Source organism: Coregonus clupeaformis, chromosome 31, assembly GCF_020615455.1.
Source record: "Coregonus clupeaformis isolate EN_2021a chromosome 31, ASM2061545v1, whole genome shotgun sequence".
NCBI classification, from domain to species: domain Eukaryota; kingdom Metazoa; phylum Chordata; class Actinopteri; order Salmoniformes; family Salmonidae; genus Coregonus; species Coregonus clupeaformis.
The window spans coordinates 36820898-36845778 of NC_059222.1; the positions used below are offsets into that span (position 1 = coordinate 36820898).

The 24881-nt window shown below is 41.7% G+C and overlaps 1 protein-coding gene across 1 annotated transcript; it reads left to right on the top strand.

The window, feature by feature from the left end:
- Window positions 1–625: 625 nt before the first annotated feature.
- zmp:0000000760 (collagen alpha-1(IX) chain) lies at window positions 626–24555 on the top strand. Its single transcript, XM_041858213.2, has 27 exons — window positions 626–840; window positions 2033–2145; window positions 2988–3111; window positions 4572–4965; window positions 5113–5190; window positions 5434–5529; window positions 5775–5828; window positions 8858–8911; window positions 9017–9070; window positions 9162–9215; window positions 9485–9538; window positions 9740–9793; window positions 9893–9946; window positions 15322–15375; window positions 15508–15552; window positions 15646–15699; window positions 15938–15991; window positions 16083–16136; window positions 16406–16477; window positions 16565–16600; window positions 19361–19405; window positions 19540–19572; window positions 20024–20170; window positions 21663–21839; window positions 22576–22666; window positions 23564–23641; window positions 23935–24555. The coding sequence occupies exons 2-27, from the start codon at window positions 2067–2069 to the stop codon at window positions 24141–24143; spliced, it is 2298 nt and encodes a 765-aa protein (XP_041714147.1). The 5' UTR covers window positions 626–840; window positions 2033–2066; the 3' UTR covers window positions 24144–24555.
- The last annotated feature ends 326 nt before the right edge of the window (window positions 24556–24881 follow it).

A 24881-nucleotide genomic window follows, 5' to 3' on the forward strand; every position in this document is an offset into this window, starting at 1 on the left:
AAGGTTCATAAGGAGGGTGTATTGGACAAATCCAACGCTAATTTATTTTAGACCCAAGTTGCCCAATACACCCCCGATAGGCCAAACGCCCAGGTCAGTGCAGTGTTTTATGTGGTTTGGGTTAATGGTATTCCCAGCATCACCATTCTCTGCGCGCGGAATGTTTGCAGAGCGCTTCTCGCGCGTGGCCGAGACATACTACACGTTTCTACTAGTGGGAATCCGGACAGCGGCTGACTGTTCTGGGAAGGAACTTTAAAGTATAACCAAAAATAGTTTTATTTCACATTTTATTTGACAAAATATTAATTATAAAAGTGGCCTACAATAATGAAAATAATATGTGAACTGTGACAAGTTAATATGCAAACAAGAATTAGCCTATTCATTGCTGAATAATTATTAGGCAGGCTTCAGAGGACATGACACGTGTAGGAAAGGATAGGCTGCATGCTCCTTGCAAATTCAATACAGTCTATTATATCCCATACCAATAATAATGCGTACAAATATTATAATCAATATTTTGCTTGTGCACCTGGCATGTATAAAAAGGAAAGGTGGATTTAATGGTTGTTCTGACCAATCCCCTTGCATTGAAGTGTGTTTCAGCAGATGCGACGGGCCTATGGGAGAGTTCAGATCCCCTGGGGACCGAAGGTAGAGTGGAGCGCAAGGGTCAGGTCTTCCTGAGACCCGCCACTGTCAGATTGAATGGTCCTCCTGTTTAAGGCAAGGTTTGGCTTAGGGATGCCACTTTAAAATTGGTTACATCCTCACTGCGGGAACTGTAAAGGAACAGTCTGCAGTCCACATCCGGGGCTTCTTTTTCAAGAATATGTGAGTGATTTTTACAATATTGTCTACATTCATATACAGGATTATTTATATTTTATAATACTTTAATTTAAATATGATGGTGAGTTTTGTTTGTGGTGGGATCTATTTCCTAGGATAACCTCAAGGATAAAGTTAGCTCCATCAAAAAGCCATCGATTTATTGTGGACAAATATTACTGACGTTAAAAGTGTCATTTATCTAATTTAAGAGTAGACTAAGAGAATTACCCCATCACATCAATTCAGTACAGTAGATTCTACTGTATGGGTTTTGATTCTCATAATTAGTACTGTTTTGTTGTTATTTTAAAATGTACGGATAGCGAGGGGCACACTCCAACACTCACATAATTTACAAATGAAGCATTTGTGTTTAGTGAGTCCGCCAGATCAGAGGCAGTAGGGATGACCAGGAAATGTTCTCTACACATGTGCATGAATTGGACCCTTTTCCTGTCCTGTTAACCATTCAAAATGTAATGAGTACTTTTGGGTGTCAGGGAAAATGTATGGAGTAAAAAGTACATTATTTTCTTTAGAAATGTAGTGGAGTAAAAGTAAAAGTTGTCAAAAATATAAATAGTTAAGTACAGATACTCCCAAAAACTACTTAAGTAGTACTTATTAGTAGTAAGTATTTTTACGTAGCCTAAGTACTTTACACCACTGATGTGCGCATTATATTATTTAATATGGTATGATTTTATTTGTTTGGATAATCGTGAAGTTAATCTAGATTTTTTTTTACGGTTCATTAATAATTATGTGACTCCTTCGATACCGAACTGTGACCAAGTTATTATAGGCACTTTTCTGCCCAATTGCCTGATTAGACTTGATTTCATATTATTATATGACATAATATAATTCAAAATGGAAAAGTACATAATTTTTATAGTACATCATTTTTATAGCCTATTTGATGCTGATTTATAGTCCTGTAAAATATATGATTGACATGATGGGTATTATTGCGGTTATATGTAATCAAAATGTATCCTATAATCAAAATATTGCTGTTATTTTCTATTACTGACAATTATTGTTGTTTTTTTGCATTTGATTTGAATAAGCATAATCTTACCAAGTCTACATAAAGTAAAACAGTGCACTGTTCCTCTCTATAAGTTAACTGTGAAAAAATGGCTAACATTTCAATTATATTATAGTTTATCTTATTGTACTTTTGCAGGCACATATAATCCCTGACACATCACATTTTGAAAATGCCAGCCTTCAAAGAGATGCTGGTTTTCCCAGTGCTTCTAGCTCTCGTTGGATTGACCAAATGTCAGGAATTACCAAGTAAGTAGGCCCTACCATAAATTGTTTTATTTCCTGTTTATTGAGGGTCTAATAATAGTGGTTGATTGATTTACAGCTTTTCTCAAGACTGTGCCTATATTTTCTTTCTGTCCAATGTTGGCAAAGTTGGTAGGTGTGGGAATTTATGAACAGTGGTCCATGCAATGCAATATCATTTTATCTCTATCTCTTGCGTGACCAGCAGGCGGCAGCACTGGCACATAAAACCATTGCACTCTTAGAGGAACACACATCCTTCTCCTCTTGAGTATTTCCTGCAGTCAGTCTGTGATTTAGGCTTAAGAGAATGTATCACTACCAACCCTAACTGCCATCATTGTGAAGTCATGAAAACATCCAGACTTCCCCTTTTCTGAATGAAATGACTCCCATAGAATTAGGAATTAGAATAATTTAATCTATGATGACACCCTTCAACTGTGGGAGTGAGAGTCATGATAGTCAACTACATTCATGTTGTGCCAAGTGTTCTGTCATTTTGTAGTGAGTAATCAATTACACTGTTCTATGTGTCAGTTACTGCAAATCAACACTGATTGAACAAATAACTATTTCACTAAACATTAGATTGCAAAGTTTGCTGCTGTTGAATACCAGTAACATGAATACCAATAACCATTGTTTGATTGATCATATTGTTCGATAGATCACTTTTTGATTTATTCAACTTTCCAGTTGTCCACATGCCCACCCCCACCTACTGTGTGACTTCTGAAATAATGTGTTTCATCCAGATCCTCATCGTTCACTGCCTTACTTTAACTGTCAACACTATGAACATCACATTGGTGAAAAACTGAGCTGTGTGTTTTTGCTCTGAGGTTATGACATGCTAGAGGAGTTCCGTGTATCTAAGTCCAGAGGGGTGAAGAAAGTGGTTGGATCTGAACCTGATTCAGTGGCCTACCGTGTGAACCCTGCCATCCACCTACGCAGAACCATAAGGTACTATCTGCACGCACACAGTGAAGCGAAATGGATTTCAATAGAATGGAATTTGATTGTGAGGTTTAAAAATAAAACGTATGTTAAGATTAGAATCTCAGAGGGTAACAGTAACACACAATAACACAGGAAAACATTTATTTCCAAAGTGGTACGGAGCGGAACCTTCCTGATATTCAATCTGAACACACAGGCCTTCAATAGACCAGTGGTGCATTTAGAGAGGCACAACATTGTGGAACTTGTTGTTATAGAATAGACATTGCCTCACTAACATGTAGAGTAAGTCATCATATCAGCTGTATTCATGGTGTTTCTATCTGCAACATCCAGTATGTTGAACCCTCCTTAAAGAGACCCGGGTGCTCTACCTCCATCAATATGTGATAAAAAGCCCAGACTTTGTCATTCCTCCTCACTGATGGTGAATTATGATGTTTATCTTAAGGTTTCCTACTTTCCTCGCATGTGAACTAGCCAACGTGAGCTAAGACCATGCATCCAAATAAGAGATCTATAGCGATGTGTATTGCTTCTTCACTGCCCCTTTGCCAGTTTCCACCGCTTTTCCACTCAGTGTAATTATGCCCACTTCCAAACAACAGATTTGATTTCCTCTCCTCTGCGAAAACCTCAAAATGTGCCTTTGCTTAATCACTTGATGTTCACCAATGGACAGTAGGTGGAACACCACTGGATTTCATTCAGTCATCACAATGGATGAATATAGTAGCTGACTCTTTGTTGATTAGCATAATGATGTGTTGTTAGTCAAAATGCGTTATGAGTCCTCATAGTGTATCAGCCTATCATCCAGGGTTTCCTTTGAAAATAAAGACGTCATCGTTCAATTGGAAAAGGGGAGGGTTTTACCCAACCATCCTCAAACCCTGATTGACACTTTCTTAGCATAGATAGGCTACATACAGCTGTCTGTCTCCTCATTGCTGGGAGGCATTGAACATCAGTAGTTCATCTATTTTGGGGGGGGCTTTTCCTCTCTGTGTTGTGGCCAGCAAAGCTGTCCTCAATGAACCTTCGATGCCTGACAACTAAGAGATGTTTCTATTGAGTAGCAGAAGTGTGTTACTTCTGCTACTCAAATACAAAGTACAGCAGAAAAAAGGCCCTGACAGGAAGCCATGGAGGGAGAGAAGAGGGTGTATCAAATTAGGTTGTGCAACAGGCCTGTTGTGATTAAAAACATTAATGGTAGATTGAATGAGCTTCATTTTCCAACTTGGGGGGGGGGGCTTTGAAACCATAAGCAAAAGTTGTGGGATAAGGTATCAAACGTTAAGCTTGTGTAACACTGATTCTGTTGTTTCAAAAGTATTTGTTCATTTTATTCAAAATACAATTGCACTACAAATGGCAGTGCTTGTTCTACATGAAAATATGATGAAATGTTTTCAACTATATTAAGTGTCTCCTAATAACCCATGATTGTCGTGCCACAGTGATGTGTACCCCGACGGCCTGCCCTCCGACTACTCCGTCATTGCCACATTTAAGGTGACGAAGGACGCCGCCAAGAGGTCCTGGAACTTGTGGCAGGTCAGCGACCCCGATGGACGTGAACAGGTGGGCCTCCGTTTCCAGGGCGACACACGCTCTCTGGACTTCTTCTACACCAGCCCCCGTGGCACCCAGATGCTACGCACCTTCTACCGGGTGGACAAGCTCTTTGACGGAGAGTGGCACAAGCTGGCGCTGCAGGTAAAAGGCAATAAGGTCAAGCTGCTGGTGGACTGCGAGGAGGTGAGCGTGGAGCCCATCGATGATCCTAGACCCGTCATCCGCCAGGGTTACACCTCCATCGTGAAGAGGGCTGTGGGAGATCGCTCCGCCTCAGTAAGTTCTGTGCTGTTCAGACCAAATCATGCTGGGTTTCCTACAGTATTTTGCAGTTGTGTCTATGAATCGATCATGGCGCCACGGTCAATTCAGCGTTCATATGAAAGCCCACTGACCATAATATCTTGTGTCCTGGTACTGTAGGTAGACCTCCAGCAGATGGATGTGTCCTGTGATCCAGAGATGGCCTACTCAGAGGGCTGCTGTGAGCTCTCCAGTGTGGTGAGTTGGGTGTGACTGCTAGCGGGTTCATGTTCGTCAGTGACAGATATGTACAGTACAGTATGTCTTTAAATCCAGCCTGTTCTTTAATTGTCTCCCATAGCAGTGACTATGTTCTCCTCCCAAATGTGTGCTGTGGGTTCGTGTGTTGTCTCTAGGGAGTGGGGATCAGAGCAGAATAACAATTTATGTCTCTGCAGATGGACTGTCTAATCAAGTTCTCTACTATTCTATTCTGTTTAGTGTGGAGGGCATGCTGAGATTGGCCTGACAGCAGGAAGGGCCACCTGTAAGTGTCTGCACGGACAGCCTGGCAGCCAGGGACCCCCAGGACCAAAGGTGACTACTAGTCCCATTACAGTTCCCATAACAGCACCACTGCTTTGAATAATGAGCTGAGAGCCGTTAGCCTGGTGGTCTAGTCTGTTCAGTCTGCTGTCAGCCAACTCCTCTCTGTGTTTGTTCATTGGCAATGATAGATAAAAGAGCACATACAGCATTAGACCAGGCTGGAGAGCCAACTTGGCATGGCTGGCTTGTGGTCCAGGCTAATGCTAACTACAACCGTATGTCTCCTTCTGCAGGGTCACAGAGGTCTCCCAGGCAACACAGGAGAGCCAGGAAGACTAGGCAACTGGGTAAGGGCATTACAGCACAATTCTCACTACAGTGTTAAGTTGAACTGTGTTTAGTGAGGGTCAACAACTTAGAACACTAATGAGTGCTAATTGTCATTCAGAATGTATGCTCTCTGTTGGTGTTGTGGATTTTACAGTGACAGACGTTTATATGTTGGGCTATAGGCCCCGGATTGACTGCAGAGGTTGGTACAGTAAAGAGTTAAATTGAACGTTAATGAAATAGGAAAACCCCTGCTTGCGGGACAGCAGTGAAATTGTGGAAAATACAATGGAAGCATAACTGAGAGACGGCATGATGGGAACAGAAGCAGAAACAGTGCCGTCTATATAGGGTAAACACTGGGCCACCACTCACGTTGGGATGACTGAAGGCCGTATGCAACTGTCCCGGGGGAACATCGCACGACAATGAACGTGAAGTGGAAGTGATAATATAACTTTTAGATCAATATGGCAAAGCATCATAGACTGTCTGGTTTCACTTTAACATTAGGAGATTCATACTTAAGAGAATGAATCCTCAGCCAGTGAAAGCAGTCAGTTGAGTAACATTCTAATGATGAATGTTGTATTACTTATTACAGTAGCTTGTTATGTTCTCATACATATGAATCATTGTTTCGTCATAATTTCATCATCATAGTCATCATTTCATAGTCATCATTTCATAGTCATAGTCATCATAGTCATTTACATTTTAGTCATTTAGCAGACGCTCTTATCCAGAGCGACTTACAGTTAGTGAGTGCATACATAATTTTTTTTATTTTTCATACTGGCCCCCCGTGGGAATCGAACCCACAACCCTGGCGTTGCAAACCAACTGAGCTACATCCCTGCCAGCCATTCCCTCCCCTACCCTGGACGACGCTGGGCCAATTGTGCGCCGCCCCATGGGTCTGCTGGTCGCGGCCGTCTACGACAGAGCCTGGATTCGAACCAGGATCTCTAATGGCACAGCTAGCATCATAGTCATCATAGTCATAATAGTCATCAGTATCGTACTGCTGCCCTTCATCTACATAGCACTCAGCGCTCTAAATGAAGAATGCTTTGTCATTGTCAGAAAACTGGAGAGAGTTGAGAACAGAACACCTCTTAAAATGCAATCGAGAACCATCCAGCGCAGAGCAGAGGACAACATGTTTACTAAGCAGTTTAATTAAAGGGCATGGCATACTCACTGCATCAGGATTCAATTACATATTTGACTATGTGAACATAACCCTCCCTGCTTGTAGGCTTCAGGCAGTAGACATGATTAGTTCCATTTGAGACTGAGTTACAGATGTAGGATCTTAATTTGAACCAGTTTGCTACAGCAGGAAAATAATCCTGCAGCAACAGGAAATGTGAATTATTATGATGATTATAATTAATGGACATTTTTGTAGGGGTTGATACATTTTTCATAAGGGGAAATCAAGTCTGAAATTTCAAAGTGGAAATTACAAACTTCAGAAGCCTTTTTAAACCAATACACTACATGTTTAAAATGTCCTGCATTGCAGGAAAGTTGTCATGCAACAGGGTGATCAAATTAAGATCCTACATCTGTAAGACTAATTTACCTCTTTGATGTAGCAGCTCCAGCTCTTGGTGGTATGCCGGAGCCACAACTCAGAGAACAGAGAACATGTGACCAATAGTGTGCAATGCTGCTAGTGGGTCTTCAATGACAGAGGACTTGTCTGTACATGAGAAATTAGTTGTTGGCTTGGCATTTAACATGCCCTTTCGGCTGTAGAGACTCTGGGTAAAAATGTCCCATATACTACGCAAAGCGCACACACACACACACATGCGCTCTCATACACACGCGTACACACACACACACGCACAGACACACACACATGGCCATGCTGGGTACTCACTCACAGACAGGCGGATGAGGGGGACAAGCTTGGGGGCCAAAATCTGTCTTCTCAGACTCAGTGGAGCCCTCACCCCAAGCCAGTACGCAAGTCACAGAGAACGACCATGTTTACTGCCACCCCTGCTGGCGCCTAAGGAGGGCATTTCCTGGCTCGGATATATATGTACTGTCCATCCCGGTGGGTGGTCCTTCCATTGGTCCCCTGCCACACACGAATCGCTTTTTAAAAAACACTGTAACGTTGTAAAGTTCACGGTCATGCTTCTGGATAAAGCGTCTATCGTCTCCAAGGTTAGCCTCTTAGCAGCTGACATGGAGTGGTCTCAGGTGAAATGGTTAAATAAACTGGTGCCATGGCATAGATGACTGTTGGTCTTGTTCAAAGGTGTTGGTTGAGTAAGTGGAATATCCCCAATTCATAGGCCAACACGTTGTCTTACATGAGTGAGGATGTGGAAATCTGTGTGGAAACACTAACAGAATAAATGTTTCAATTTTCCCTTAACTAAGACACATCTTTCCTCGGGTCATAAATTGTGGCCTACACTGTGTTAACACTAACTCCATGTTTCAGGGGCTCAGCCTGTCGCCCACTAATAAGATCTTCGGTCTAAAGTAAACATTTGACACATCATGATGCCCATCATGTACTACTAGTTACCCCTAATAGCCCATGTTCAGATTTCCTCCTTCTGGAAACATCTACGCCGCCAAGGAAATGTTATGGTTATTATCATAACTTCAAGCGCTTGGATTGATATTGTATGTTCCATTTGAAAGCCACAATGAAATGCATATAACTTACTGTGATGCCCACACCTCTGACAGTTTGGAGACTCTGTTTTATAGCATCAGTCAGAGACACATTCCGCCGGCCAAGACTACTGCATAACAGTCATAATGGACAGCTGGGACACGTCGCTCTAGTTCACCCATGACATAATTGATTATTTCACATCTAATTAAGTTCAGTCGTATGCTTTTGCATGAACACTGCGTGAAACTGAAAAATAGGAAAGTCCCTGCACTGAGCTTGCGTGTCCTACATGACGCGAGCGCACATTTGACTAGAATTACATATTATTTGATGTATCTTGGCTGACCCCCCAAGTCTCTTTTGTAACTAATTCAAACGTCTCTTCTGCTGCAGGGAGGTATGGGACAGACAGGTGACTATGGCCACATTGGGGAACCAGGCCCTAAGGTAAGACCCGACATCTGACCCCGACCTGTATCTGTCCCTGTTTCTGTGTTTGGTTGAGTTGTCAGAAGTCATTAACTGTGGATAACAACAACCTGTCTCCATCAGGGCATGGCAGGAATCAGAGGAAACAAAGGGATGAGAGGACTTCACGGCCTTGATGTAATCCACCATCAAACACATATCCATAATCTCCTTATCTGGTCTCTGATGTCACTGTGCAGATTAGTCCTAACGAGCTGCTGTGTTTCAGGGCGACAGAGGTCCCAAAGGTCTGAAGGGATTACAAGGCGCCGGGGGCTTCAAGGTAGGTTGTGTTGTGCTTCGTAATGGAGGATATGGTCTCTTCAAATCTCATAGGCTTCCATTAGGCGTGTTAAACGCAGCATTGTGCACATTGCAGAGCCATATATACATATACTGTATATAAAATACATATGGCTCTGAGCATATTAAGTCAATTTGAAAGTAACAACATTTTTTACTTTTCATGTGTTGCTTTGCTGAGTGCCGTGCTTGTACTATTTAATAGAAGATTAAGAGGGTCTCATTTGAATGTTTTAATAATGATTACAGGGAACTCAGGGGTCACCTGGAGAGCTGGGTGAGACCGGAGTACAAGGAGAAACGGTACGTTTTTCTAAAAATGGGAGACAGGCTTCTTTTAAACAGGCAGCCCAATTTTTATATTTTTCCACAAATTGGTCTTTTGACCAATCAGGTCAGCTCTTTTACCAAAAAGATCAGAATTGGACTGCCTGTGTAAACGCAGCCATATTGCATTATACTAGTGATCAATCATCATTCACTAACTTCTCTGTCTTCTTGAAGGGTGATCCAGGTCCACTTGGATATGAAGGAATTCCAGGATATACAGGAGTGAAGGTGAATATCATTTAATCCACCAGACATTCTTATTTCTCCATGTTCTCTCCTATGAATTATTAAATGTTCAATAACATTGTATGCTTGTATTGTTTCTAGGGAGAAGAAGGGGCCTCCGGTGTTGAAGGACCTCCTGGGCCACTGGGAAAGCAAGTATGTTATGGGGCCACATCACGCATGTTCACACTAAACCCCACTTGTTATAATAATAATACTGTATCTACAACCCAGTGTTCATTTTGGCACTATTTTTTAGATTTACTCTAGTCTTAGTCACATTTTTGTCCCTTGAATAATGATTTAATCTATTTATTGTCAAAATGACGAAAACAGTGGGCCATTTTAGTCAACTAAATGCCCTTTTATTTTAGTCACATTTGAGTCGCATTACATTTGTATTGCCTTATTAACCTATAGTCATAGCCATGGGAAGTAGTTTGGGGGGGGGTGGGGGTGGACAAACTTTTTTGCCAGCGCTGGCACTGCAGACAGATATATCGGTCTGCTAATACAGGACTATTAAAGGCCCAGTGCACTACTTTTATAAAAAAATATTTTTTTCATTATACATTACCAGTCAAAAGTTTGAACACACCTACTCATTCAAGGGCTTTTCTTTATTTTTACTATTTTCTACATTGTAGAATAATAATGAAGACATCAAAACTATGAAATAACACATATGGAATCATGTAGCAAGCAAAAAAGTGTTAAACAAATCAAAATATATTTTATATTTGAGATTCTGATGACAGCTTTGCACACTCTTGGCATTCTATCAACCAGCTTCATGAGGTAGTCACATGGAATCCTTTTCCAACAGTCTTGAAAGAGTTCCCACATATGCTGAGCACTTGTTGGCTGCTTTTCCTTCACTCTGTGGTCCAACTCATTCCAAACCATCTCAATTGGGTTGAGGTCAGGTGATTGTGGAGGCCAGGTCATCTGATGCAGCACTCCATCACTCTCCTTCTTGGTCAAATATCCCTTACACAGCCTGGAGGTGTTTTGGGTCATTGTCCTAAGCGCAAACCAGATGGGATGCCGTATCGCTGCAGAATACTGTGCCTTGAATTCTAAATACATCACAGACAGTGTCACCAGCAAAGCACCCCCTACTCTGCGTCTCACAAAGACACGGCGGATGGAACCAAAAATCGAACATTTGGACTCATCAGACCAAAGGACAGAAATCTACCGGTCTAATGCCCATTGCTCATGTTTCTTGGCCCAAGCAAGTCTCTTCTTCTTATTGGTGTCCTTTAGTAGTGGTTTCTTTGCAGCAATTTGACCATGAAGGTCTGATTCACGCAGTCTCCTCTGAACAATTGATGTTGAGATGTGTCTGTTACTTGCACTCTGTGAAGTATTTATTTGGGCTGCAATCTGAGGTGCAGTTAATTGCCGATTTCGGAGGCTGGTAACTCTAATGAACTTATCCTCTGCAGCAGAGGTAACTCTGGGTCTTCCTTTCCTGTGGCGGTCCTCATTACAGCCTGATTCATCATAGCGCTTGATGGGTTTTGTGACTGCACATTAAGAAACTTTCAAAGTTCTTGAAATTCTCCGTATTGACTGACCTTCATGTCTTAAATAATGATGGACTGTCATTCCTTTTTGCTTATTTGAGCTGTTCTTGCCATAATATAGACTTGGTCTTTTACCAAATAGGGCTATCTTCTGTATACCCCCCTACCTTGTCACAACACAACTGATTGGCTCCAACGCATTAAGAAGGAAATAAATTCCATAAATTAACTTTTAACAAGGCACACCTGTTAATTTAAATGCATTCCAGGTGACTACATCATGAAGCTGGTTGAGAGAATGCTAAGAGTGTGCAAAGGTGTCATCAAGTAAAAGGGTGGCTACTTTGAAGAATCTAAAATCTTTGTTTAACACTTTTTTGGTTACTACATGACACTTTTTTGGTTACTATATGTGTCATTTCATAGTTTTGATGTCTTCACAATTATTATACAATGTAGAAAATAGTAAAAATAAAGAAAAACCATTGAATGAGTAGGTGTGTCCAAACTTTGGACTGGTACTGTATATATTTGTTATTATTATTATTGTTATTATTTCTTTTACAGGGGGTGCTGCAGCACTCCTACTTCCGCGGCTATGCCTATAGTAAACATAAATCACTGACCTCCATGTGCACAAACATACATAACCTTGTCTTACCAACAGATTGTTCTGCCTAACATCATCCTATTCTCTTCCCAACAGCAGAAATATGACATAGAATATATAAGAATGATCTGGCCATGTAAATGATTAATTCAGCCTAGATAGATGTTACATACAAAACAAACACACACACACAAGTGCAGAGAGAGAGAGAGAGAGAGAGAGAGAGAGAGAGAGAGAGAGAGAGAGAGAGAGAGAGAGAGAGAGAGAGAGAGAGAGAGAGAGAGAGAGAGAGAGAGAGAGAGAGAGAGAGAGAGAGAGAGAGAGAGAGAGAGAGAGAGAGAGAGAGAGAGAGAGAGAGAGAGAGAGAGAGAGAGAGAGAGAGAGAGAGAGAGAGAGAGAGAGAGAGAGAGAGAGAAGCTCAATCACCTCAAAGTGACTCATCACTCATTGCCATTGTTATCAACGTTCCGCAGACAGCTCAGTCACACTGATGTCCAGAAGTAGAAAGGGGCCTAATGACTTTGATCAGGTGCTAGTGACTGTTTAGCCCAGTGATGTAGTCGAGTCACTAAACCTTGAGTTCGAATCGAGTCATAAGTCCCCTGTGCTCGAGTCTGAGTCCAAGTCCGAGTCACCAATGGTCAAGTCACGAGTCGATTCACAAGTCCCTATGTCTGAAGTCCGAGTCCCAGTGCTCAAGTCTGAGTCACTGGGTCCACATTAACTCAAAATAAAGTTATTTACCCAGTCAGATATAGTGTAGTGGTAAGAGGAGTTATTTACCCAGTCAGATATAGTGTAGTGGTAAGAGGAGTTATTTACCCAGTCAGATATAGTGTAGTGGTAAGAGGAGTTATTTACCCAGTCAGATATAGTGTAGTGGTAAGAGGAGTTATTTACCCAGTCAGATATAGTGTAGTGGTAAGAGGAGTTATTTACCCAGTCAGATATAGTGTAGTGGTAAGAGGAGTTATTAACCCAGTCAGATATAGTGTAGTGGTAAGAGGAGTTATTAACCCAGTCAGATATAGTGTAGTGGTAAGAGGAGTTATTTACCCAGTCAGATATAGTGTAGTGGTAAGAGGAGTTATTTACCCAGTCAGATATAGTGTAGTGGTAAGAGGTGTTATTAACCAGTCAGATATAGTGTAGTGGTAAGAGGAGTTATTTACCCAGTCAGATATAGCGTAGTGGTAAGAGGAGTTATTAACCCAGTCAGATATAGTGTAGTGGTAAGAGGAGTTATTTACCCAGTCAGATATAGTGTAGTGGTAAGAGGAGTTATTAACCAGTCAGATAGAGTGTAGTGGTAAGAGGAGTTATTAACCCAGTCAGATATAGTGTAGTGGTAAGAGGAGTTATTAACCAGTCAGATATAGTGTAGTGGTAAGAGGAGTTATTTACCCAGTCAGATATAGTGTAGTGGTAAGAGGAGTTATTTACCCAGTCAGATATAGCGTAGTGGTAAGAGGAGTTATTAACCAGTCAGATATAGTGTAGTGGTAAGAGGAGTTATTTACCCAGTCAGATATAGTGTAGTGGTAAGATGAGTTATTTACCCAGTCAGATATAGTGTAGTGGTTAGAGGAGTTATTTACCCAGACAGATATAGTGTAGTGGTAAGAGGAATTTAGTCAATAAATGGTTTGCTATCCCTTTTCCTTTCTTTCTGTGCCACCAAATGTTTGCATATAGGCTACTGGTAATGTTACCATGGCTACGTTCAGCAGGCTACTGGTAATGTTACCATGGCTACGTTCAGCAGGCTACTGGTAATGTTACCATGGCTACGTTCAGCAGGCTACTGGTAATGTTACCATGGCTACGTTCAGCAGGCTACTGGTAATGTTATCATGGCTACGTTCAGCAGGCTACTGGTAAAGTTACCATGGCTACGTTCAGCAGGCTACTGGTAAAGTTACCATGGCTACGTTCAGTTGAAAAACATCATCACACCTTTCAGATAGAAATTCCATGAATAGGGCTGACGTTATTCCTTATTCAACATGTCAGAGAGACGTATTTGTTCTACATAGCAAATTTATATCTGAACATTCCAGAACGTTAGCTATAGCTAGCTATGAGGTACCATGACTGAACAAGGTGTAGCCTAAACAAATGGTTAATGGTCTGGTCCGCAAGTAGCCTAGTTTTAGAACAGCCTGAAATATGCTTTATGAATGTAAAATGCGGCCCGCAAATGCACGATATAAAGACAAAAACGTAGTGCCGGTATTATGGGTAATGTCTTTTGAACAGTAGCCTAAGGGCTAGATTCAAGCAATTTTCTCTGAGGAAAAGAGGGAGACTTGGCTACGTTGGCTACAGAACCTGTATATAAAATGTAGTGGGGAAAATGGGAGATTTGAGCGAGACTACAAATTCAAAGACAGCCTACTTTCTATACTCAAGGGAGAGAAAAACGTAGCTAGACTGTTGTTTTACTATTAAACTCAATGCTGCTATTGTTTTTAATTTCGTAAAGCAGCTTGTGTTTCTTAACCAGGCAAAGGGTAGCTAACTAGAAGGCTGGTGGTGAAGCAAGAGAGTCGCCTGCGCAATGTGTAGGCTATAATCGGATGTGGAGGCAGAGGCGGAGGCGGAGCTGGAGCTGGAGCCTGTCTGCTCACACTCTTTGCTTGCTCCCATGCGGCTCACCATGTAGGCTGTGTTTGCCGGGTGTGATGTGTCCTTCCCACTGCTGAACAGAACTGCGCTGTACATCTGTGCAGCTTATATTAATTGTGCTTATCACTGAAAGCTCTCAATCTCTCCAAAAAGTATTGTCCAGTCCATTTAGTAGTCAGATTTTAGTCACAGAGATAATTTTGTCTTGTCTCCTTTTAGTCAGCTGAAATGAAAAAGTATTTTTGTTTAGTTATAGTTTTTTCAGGGTCTATATAGTCAGTTATAGTCTTGTCAATTGCCACTGAAAAATAGGTGTTTGACAAATATTTTAGTCACTATTTACCTCCACAAGCCTTCATGCATGCACACAGAGGAGATTAATAATGTTTTATGTTGAGAGGAGGCCATGGCGGAAAAATATGTTTTGGCACTTCTGCTCCTTCCTCAAATAACATTTGTACCTGTGGCCAGGTTTGGGATTAGTTTTAAGTACGCAAACCATAGCAACACAACAAATTGGGTTAGTAATGGTAGCGCTTTCAACTCTAGTGATTTCCTAGAGGGAGGACCATCTGCAGGTCAGCTAACAAGGCAAGAACTGTCTTTCAAATGTCTCATAATTCCACTGTAGATGAAGATGTCCTTAGTGAAACATTAAAACATCTCCGGTCACAACAAGCAGGAATAAATTGAAAGGAAAGTTGGTCTCATTTCAGTGAAACAGAATAAACATGTGGTTTGTCTTTACGTTGTCTTGGCAGGGTGTTGTAGGTGATCCTGGAGAGTCAGGAGCTGCTGGGGAAAAGGGAAAACCTGTACGTATGGCACATAATCGCGTTTCTCATTTCTAAACATGCAAACAGTTCCTCCTCTGCTGTACATTATTCACCAACAACAACTATATATATATATATAGTCTCATTATTCAACTTGTTTGTCAACACCAGGGAACCCAAGGAGCAAAAGGAAGATATGGCACCATTGGACAAAAGGTGAATTATTCTGACTGAAATGTCAACTTAATCTCAGAGATGAACAAGCATGTGCCAACCTTTAGTAACATCAATAACAACTTATCTCCACAGGGTATTATTGGAGATCCTGGTTTGCCCGGTAGAGATGGGGACATGGGAATAGAGGTAGGTTCACAGTCTTTTATCATCCATGTTGCTGTTTACACTAGCAATAATATAAATAATAAATGCCATTCAGCAGACGCTTTTATCCAAAGCGACTAATGCTTTGACCTTGTGTACGGTGTACATTTAGGACATCAGTAGCATGTCTTATACCCCTCATGAGGCATGATGACCCAGGGAATGTGCACCCTATCTATTGGCTGTATCTGATCTGTGATATCATCCATCCCTTCTCAAGGCTTATCAAGGACCACAGGGCCCGGAGGGCAGAAACGGCCAATTCGGAATAATGGTAACAGAACTATCTCATAAAACAAACAATAATTGTTCATTAGTTGGATTCATATACGGTAATAAAGGTGTGTGGGTTTTACCCTCAACAGGGAGAGAAAGGAATGCTGGGGCCGGCAGGGGAGATGGGGCTTCAAGGCCAAACGGTAAGTACAGTCGTCTTTCACATCTTCACACGTCTCACTTTAAGGAGCCATTGAATTTTGCATCATCATGATGATGTGGCCGGTGACACTTTGCTTCTGGAAAGTCCAATATCTTGAAAACTTGACTGCTGACATGCAAAACATTTTGGGAATGTATGAATAGTGGACTAATGAAAAATATACCAAAAGATAGTTTTTGACTGGAGTTTCCCTTTAAGAGAAAATAAAGTGGCCCCTCTGCTAAATGTAAGACATGTTCCTCTCTCCAGGGCCCCAGAGGTTATAAGGGATCAGCAGCAAAGCCAGGAAGACCCGGATTTATTGGACCCCCAGGACCTGTCGTGAGTGTTCCGGATGACTCTTCGTAAACTCTTTGAAATACAAGTTAATTCTCTCCAAACCACTAAAACATGTTGGTTCTCCAACAGGGGCATGTGGGAGTAGCTGGCCGGCCAGGCCCCAAGGTAATCAACTTTATTCACCTACTGTACTGCTAGAAGAGCAACATGTAGGGAGTTCTATAATGAAGTGTGATAGGACTCAATTAACGAAGTCAAGTGTCAAGACATTCATTAGCCCTGTCCAAGTCTACACCTAGATCACATTACATTGTCTTCACATATCGCTATGATCTCAAAGCTAAGGTGGAACTGGCGACCAATACCTATATAAGTGTCAGTGAGTCTTAACTGATTTGATAATGAGACTTGCTACTGTATTCAACACAGTACCAACACTTCACGACTATTACAACACAGTACCAACACTTCACAACTATTACAACACAGTACCAACACTTCACGACTATTACAACACAGTACCAACACTTCACGACTATTACAACACAGTACCAACACTTCACGACTATTACAACACAGTACCAACACTTCACAACTATTACAACACAGTACCAACACTTCACGACTATTACAACACAGTACCAACACTTCACGACTATTACAACACAGTACCAACACTTCACGACTATTACAACACAGTACCAACACTTCACGACTATTACAACACAGTACCAACACTTCACGACTATTACAACACAGTACCAACACTTCACGACTATTACAACACAGTACCAACACTTCACGACTATTACAGCACAGTACCAAAGAGGTCAAATGAACACTAGCCCAGGGGTAGTCAACTAGATTCAGCCGGACAATTTTTGTCGGAGCGGATGGTCGGGAGTCCACAACTAAGACCACAACTAAGCCCATTTTTTTAATACATGGGATTACTTCGGAACAGATAAATTAAACACATTTTAGCCAAATTCCTGGTGATTTTAGTATTTTTGAGCAAACCAACCCCCCTATTTAAAAAATATATCAGTGGATGGCTGCCTTTTGCCAACTGCTGCACTAGACCTACTCTAGATCAATATCCAGAGATGTACACAAACAAAATATATGTCCTTTCTGTGGTTTCATGTGTCACCACTGACAGAGCTTCTGTAGCCCACTACCGCCCATTCACCTGTCAACCACCCCACATCAACCCCCATGACCAGGGCAGAACAAACAAACAAGCAGATGATTCACTTAGTTCTCCCCACCTGATTGGCTCTCCTGTTCTCTTTGATTCTCAACTGGCTCTTATGGCATGTTCACAAGCTGTGACACACTGGCTTTCCCAGAGCCATGACTCTTGTTCCAGAATATCCTATTCTCTCCCCATCTGGACCGGAAGTTAACGTAGGTGCTAAACTTCCCTCAGGAGTCTGTTCAGGGCCTGTTCTAGCTGTTTACTTGCCTGCTGATACCTAACTCAAAGCTTGCTTTGTACTATGTGGTCTGGATGGGACCTATTATAGGTGTTTACAGCATGGTTTTCTTACAATCCTCTCAATCACATGTGCGTTATTATTAGACAATCAATGCTTCTGTTTATGCATTAGGAAACATGTAAAGTCTCCCTTGCAGAGTTAGAACAATGCAGATTCCATAGAACCCCTGATGTAGTTAGATCAAACATCTGACTTTCAACTCGTTTTTGAAGTTTGATCCTGTCTGATGTGAGACACACATAGCACACTCCATGTTGGTTGCGTCATTAGTTGGCTCGTAGTGGCGTCAGACTACAAAGTGTGTGAGTAGAACCAGGGGCTTTCCTGTTCTCTTTCCAGTGTCAGCTCTCAAATCAGAATATAACCTATTTCAAGAGCCTTTTCGTGCTGGCTTTAAAAGTCCTCAAAAGGCTCAACGGATTAGGAAATGTATCAATGGATTATAAGATGTAAATCATTATTTGTACAAGCCTTTTTCTCAAAAGTCTGAATCATATTATTTCATTTTATTATACACACAACTTCAATAATGCTTCATAAAAATAGAAAATGTCAAACACTAAATAGAATTGTTGTGAATTAGGCATCGGACAGATACAGTGTGTAATTGTTATGAAGACATCAGACTGATACATTTACATTTTAGCAGAAGCTCTTAACCAGAGCGATTTACAGGAGTGACATAATTTTCACCTAGTCGGCTCGGGGATTTGAACCAGTTGCTGGCCCAACGCTATTATTCGCTAGGCTCCCTGCCACCCCATAGACACATGGATATATAGTTTAAAGGGAGACATGGACCAGCCTACTGTTAAAAACATAGAGCATGTTGGAACATTAGGTCCCCTATAAACCAAAGTAGTTTCTGCAGTATTTCTGAAGTACATGTTCATTTGACATTTGCCATCCATCAGGACAGAGGTGAATGACTCTGGGGACATATTCACTACACGCACACACACACACATCCTGACTAGACACACACACATCCTGACTAGACACACACACACACACACATCCTGACTAGACATACATACACACATCCTGACAAGACACACACACACACACACACACACATCCTGACTAGACACACACACACACACACACACACACACACACACTCATCCTGACTACACACACACACACACACATATACATACACACACACATCCTGCTCCTGGATGAAAAGAAGAAGAAGATGGTAAAGATTTGCGGGCCATCAAAGAGTAGTGGTGATTAATGGACGTGAGAGAAACGCTGTCCTAAATATCAGATGAATTAGAGTCAAAGTAGCAAAGAAATGCTGTGTTGCGTTTCAGTCCACGAGGACTACATGTTCAGACAGACAGTCTGTGAAAAAGATGTTGTAAGTCAAATGTGCCAGGGCGTTCTAATCATGTTTTGTTTCAATTGTATCTACCAGGGAGATACAGGCATTGAAGGAATCCAAGGTGTCAACGGCGCAACGGTACTTATACTATTGCTTTGTTTTTCATATATTCCATTTCATTATATTCAATTGTATCTACTTCATCTTGAACAGTATTCATGAAGCCCAAGTTATCTAACTGCACTCACTCTGGCATTTCTTACTTTCCATAGGGAGGAAAAGGAGAAAAAGGCCCCACAGGCGAGGTAAGATATACTTTCTTTGCTTTGTCGTGCCATAGTCACATAAAATAAAATGGAGACGACAGAGTCATTGTAGTCAAGACTTGGATTTCTACACAGCCATATCTGTATCTTATGTTTGTTTTATGAGACATTTTACATATTTAGCAGACTCTCTTATCCAGAGCGTCTTACAGGAGCAATTAGGGTTAAGTGCCTTGCTCAAGGGCACATTGGCAGATTGTTCACTTAGTCGGCTCTGGGATTCAAACCAGCGGCCTTTCAGTTACTGGCCCAATGCGCTTAACCGCTAGGCTACTGCCGCCACAATGTCTAGTGATGCTGTGTCTAGTTGCTCTACCAAATGGGGACCGTGTGAGAGAGATTGTTGTCCTGGGCAGCTTACAACCATACCTATCAGTAGGTTGTGTTTGTATTACAGAACATGTCCCTTGATGCTCTGTCTGTGATCTAGGTTGGAGATGCGGGTGCACAGGGTCCCCACGGTGGTCGGGGGAAGCGTGGGCCAGGGGGCGAGCCTGGACGCACAGGCCCAGTCGGAACTAAAGGGGTCCGTGGCGATGGAGGACCAGTTGGATTTCAGGGGCCGCCAGGGCCACCAGTAAGTACAGAGACTGCCATGTTCAGCAAGATCTGAAAAGGTCAAGTAACTTACTTTGTTTTGGGCGAGTGCCACACAAACGTTTGAAATCAAAGTAGGTCTATTTATTGACTATCTGGGTCTGAAATGGAAAAGAAGGATGAAGCCAGTATTATCTTTACTCAACTGTGACTCACATAGTAAAACACACAAAGTCACACATGTAATGGATTACTCATCAACACCTAGTCATAAGAGAGACTGGAACCTGCTTTCAATTGTGTTGTATAACACCAATACTACTGGCTCCCATCAGTGTGCATGTTACTGTAGCACTGACTGATTCATTCAAAACAAGCCACCATATTTCCAACCCGCATTGCAACAATATGCCAGCTACCAGAGGAGGCTGGTGGGAGGAGCTATAGGAGGACTGGCACATTGTAATGGCTAGTATGGAATGAATGGAACGGAGTCAAACATGTGGTTTCCATATGTTTGATACTGTTCCATTTATTCCATTCCAGCCATTAAAATGAACCCATCCTCCTATAGCTCCTCCCACCAGCCTCCACTGCCAGCTACGTATCTTCTGTTTTCTTTAATAAAAGATATGTAACAGATACCCCACCCTAACCTCATCAAAGCTGTTCTGACAGACTTACTCATTATAGCAATTAGTATTTAGTATTTGATTAGGATCTCCATTAGCTGTTGCCAAGGCAGCAGCTACTCTTCCTAGGGTCCAAACAGAGAAAAAACATTACATCAAACAAAACACTGTACATTATACACATTTACATTGCTCCATTATTACATTACAATATTACAATACTACATTGTGTGTAGAATGTGTGTGTGTGAGTGTGTGTCTCTTCACAGTCCACGTTGTGTTTTGAGGTGTTGTTTTATCTGTTTTTTAATTATTTTACTGTTAGCTTGAGTTACCTGAGGTGGAAGAGAGTTCCATGTAGTCATGGTTCTATGTAGTACTGTGTGTTTCCTAGCCTCTGTTCTGGACTTGGGGACTGTGAAGAGACCTCTGGTGGCATGTCTTGTGGGGTATGTATGAGTGTCTGTGCTGTGTGTTAACCTATTGAACAGACAGTTCGGTACTTTTAACACGTCAATACCTCTCACAAAGACCAGTAGTGATGCAGTCAGTCTCTCCTCTACGTTGAGTCAGGAGAGATTGATATACATGTTATTAGACCATGTGTGGAAACAATGCAGTGTCGAGAATGCTTGTAAATGGTTTCTCATTAGTGTTGTTGTTTTTTGTGACTCACAGCAACGGTTGCATTTTTGTATGGCTGTAAATCTATAATGAGCCTAAGGAAATATTGTTGGCTGTGTTTTCTCACCGTTTGTTACATACACCCACCCATTTCCTCACAGAGCCCTGCATGCTGTTGGTTGTGCCAGCCCTTCCTTACCCTATCCTGTTCTGTTATATTCCTTATCGCATGTCGTCTTCCCAAGTGATGGATGCAGTCATGATTTGTTTCCACAGGGCCCAACCCTCTCCGCCCAACACGTGATTGAGGTCTGCAAGAGAGTGGTGCTGGAACAGATGTCCACCTTTGCCAACTCGGTGAAGAGGACGTGTGCCTCCGTGTGCCCACTCTACGGAGACGTCCCCATGGGTGCCCCCGGTCCCCCTGGACAAAAGGGACCCCCGGGACCTCCAGTGAGTGTCATGTGTTAGGGGTTACTATGCAGTCAGTGGGTGTGTGTGTGTGTGTGTGTGTGTGTGTGTGTGTGTGTGTGTGTGTGTATGGGGGGGTGGAAGCCAAAGTCAATGCCTGGAATATTTCTTGTGCGATTTTTAATTCTTAGAAATCCTCTAACAACTGAACATAGACACTGTCTGGAGGATTCCATTAATAATCATTTAAGCCTCATCACACGTATAGGTCATTTTGCTCAGGAACACTGTTGAAGTGCACACTCCATACGTTATTGTGTTTCTGTGTCTCCCAGGCCAAGTAAAATGCTTACATATTGGAAACGCTTGGAGTGAGAGAGCCGAAATATTTGGCAGTATAGGTTGGAATGAAAACATTCTGACTTTCCACGTTCCCGTGAAGACAAATAAGAAGTCGCAGACGAGGCACTTGCTCTGTGTTGATCGGTTCTTGGAGGGATTCACCAGCATCCCTGGAGTGGAAAGTCTTTTCCACATTTATTAAGCATTAAGACAGACCCTGTTCAGGTTCCCCAAACTAACATTTTCTACCACAGAGTCTTTCTAGTTCATAAAGCCACAAATGTATAAAAATACTCCTGTCAAGCCCTGTGTTTGACCTGCGGTAACCAGCCAGCAATCAGCAACCATAAATCGTATCATGTACTGTAAATATTGAATATTTTATCTCTGTCAAAGCTCACCTCACTCAAGAGTCTTTTGGTTGTTGTGGTTCTAGGGTGGTAATGGTATTGCTGGTGTGAATGGAGAGATCGGACAACCAGGATTCTATGGGGAGGTTGGAGACGCAGGTCAACAAGGACAGCCAGGTGAGAAATATTGTACAAATGCCAGAACGAATTTGATCTCAGCATTCCTTTGATGCAATATCTGAAAATGTATGTGTCTATATGTTAGCCATTGCTGTTCACCATGACAGTATGTTTAGATTAGTCGTGTCTATGACCTAACAATACGTATTTGTTGAAAAGTAAGCAACAAAACTGGTTCTTATTTTGCCTACAAATATGCAAAGAAATAACATGACAACCAAAAGTTGAATGGAGCAGACGTAACATGCATAGATAACCAGAGTAATATATATATAGAGAGAGTTGGGCCAAAGCGATTTTCTGATCGTTTTCTAAACCTATGAACATGTCCAGTGAAAGCAGATATGCAATTTGTTGACACCACAACACAGTTCAGACTTGAATACACATTATCCCTAATGCTAATCAATTAAAATGTCTGTTAAATTCACTGCTCTGTCTTGCTTGTTTACAGCGGGTCATTTCATAGGGAACTGTCAGAGGCACTCTTGTATTGTTACATAAGCAAAAATTCCAGAATAAAGGTGCTAACATGGCAGCTGTTCTAAAACCTGGCCGAACTCTCTCTCTACATATATGGCTCTGGACATAACTAACTATGGCATTGTGTGTGTTTTCGTGGGGAATTATAAGCTATTGTTTTAGGGCCTAGCATGACGTCACACTTATGGTACTTTCCCCCAGCCAAACTAATGAAATCAAAGAATATTTACAAGGCGTTTTTATACATTTATCCAGTGATGATCTCAGTAACACACATGGTCGTTAATCAACATGAACAGCTTGTTCCTGTGTACCAGCTTAGTCCCAGGGGCATGCAGAGTCAGGGGCGGTACAAATCATGTGTTTTCCTGCTGTCCTTCATGCTGTGAAAACTTTGTGTCTGGTTCCTAGGGGATCAAGGAGATCAAGGAGATAAGGGAGCAGAGGGCCATGGCCTACCTGGCTATATCGGAGACCAGGGGCCAAAGGGTATCGCACCATTTCACTCTTGCATGCTTTTTATTGTCTGACTAATGGTTTACAGCATATCAAAAGGAAATCCAACAATAGCTTTGACGGGCCCAGTTCTATTGTAATCATTATATAACAACAGATGCCAGTTTCTTGGGAAGCAGATGTTGCATCATTTCCTTTTTTTACAATGACATGTACATGGGAAGTCAATTTAAAGTCTACTGCAAACTCTCCAAGCTGTGTAGTAGTTGGTAGGCACAGTCATTATTTACCTACTCAATAGGTATTTCACCTTCTTTATCCACCAGGCCAACGTGGAAGACCTGGCAGAGCCTTCAATGGCACGCCAGGACGAGAGGGTGAGAGAGGCCATGTAGGCCGGCCTGGACTAAGAGGTCACCCAGGACTCCGAGGAGTCCCAGGCGTGTGTCAGACCACTGGGTGCGCTCTGCTAAACAACGACACAACCAACGGATCACCTCAGAATGCACCCCAGAGGTTGAGAAGACACCCATAGAGGCAAAGAGGAAACTTTTGACCGAGCTGTATGGATGTATTATGAAAGGGGGAGAGGAGGAGAGGGGGAGAGGTGAATTAGGGAGAGGTGGATTGGGAGAGAGAATATATTTTTTATTGATAAATGTATTCAAATCAAAGTCTAAATAAATGCTTCAATGTAAATATGCATCCAATCTCCACCCCGAAAGACTGAGATACCCATTTGACTTTCTCAAATAAATCTGTTGTAGAAACTTGTACTGTAGGCCTTAAAACAACACTCCATTCTCATGGTTCATTTGAAAAAGACACCAATAGCTACAGTATATTTTATGTAAAAAATTCTGAACGTTTATTTGACACATTTTATTTAAACTGATCCTAGTTGTCTTCAAATGTCACTGTTCTTTATAATAAAAGTCCAAAAATGATTACTAACTTGTTTTACTATAACAATTGCTCCACTGTTTCTTTTTTAATTATCATATATTATTGAGCTGTGTAGAATATAAAATCAATTCATAATTAAACAAATTGTTCAGCAAAGTGTTTATCACAATTCTGTCGAGGCATGCTAGCTACCTAGATCCATAGCACTCAAACCCTCCCTCAAAAGACTTACATAATACTGGCATGATAATGACCTAAAATGTGTCATTAACATTTACTACACCTCAGTTTATGACAGCCTCTGTCATCAGATACACCATTGTTTAGGGCCACTATATGGCCAACGTGCTGTAAGCCAACAGTTACT

Coding starts and splice junctions, on each gene's coding strand:
- zmp:0000000760 (XM_041858213.2), top strand. CDS start 2,067: ATGCCAGCCTTCAAAGAGATGCTGGTTTTCCCAGTGCTTCTAGCTCTC. Junction 2,146..2,987: donor CAAATGTCAGGAATTACCAA/GTAAGTAGGCCC, acceptor TTTTGCTCTGAG/GTTATGACATGCTAGAGGAG. Junction 8,912..9,016: donor TTGGGGAACCAGGCCCTAAG/GTAAGACCCGAC, acceptor TGTCTCCATCAG/GGCATGGCAGGAATCAGAGG.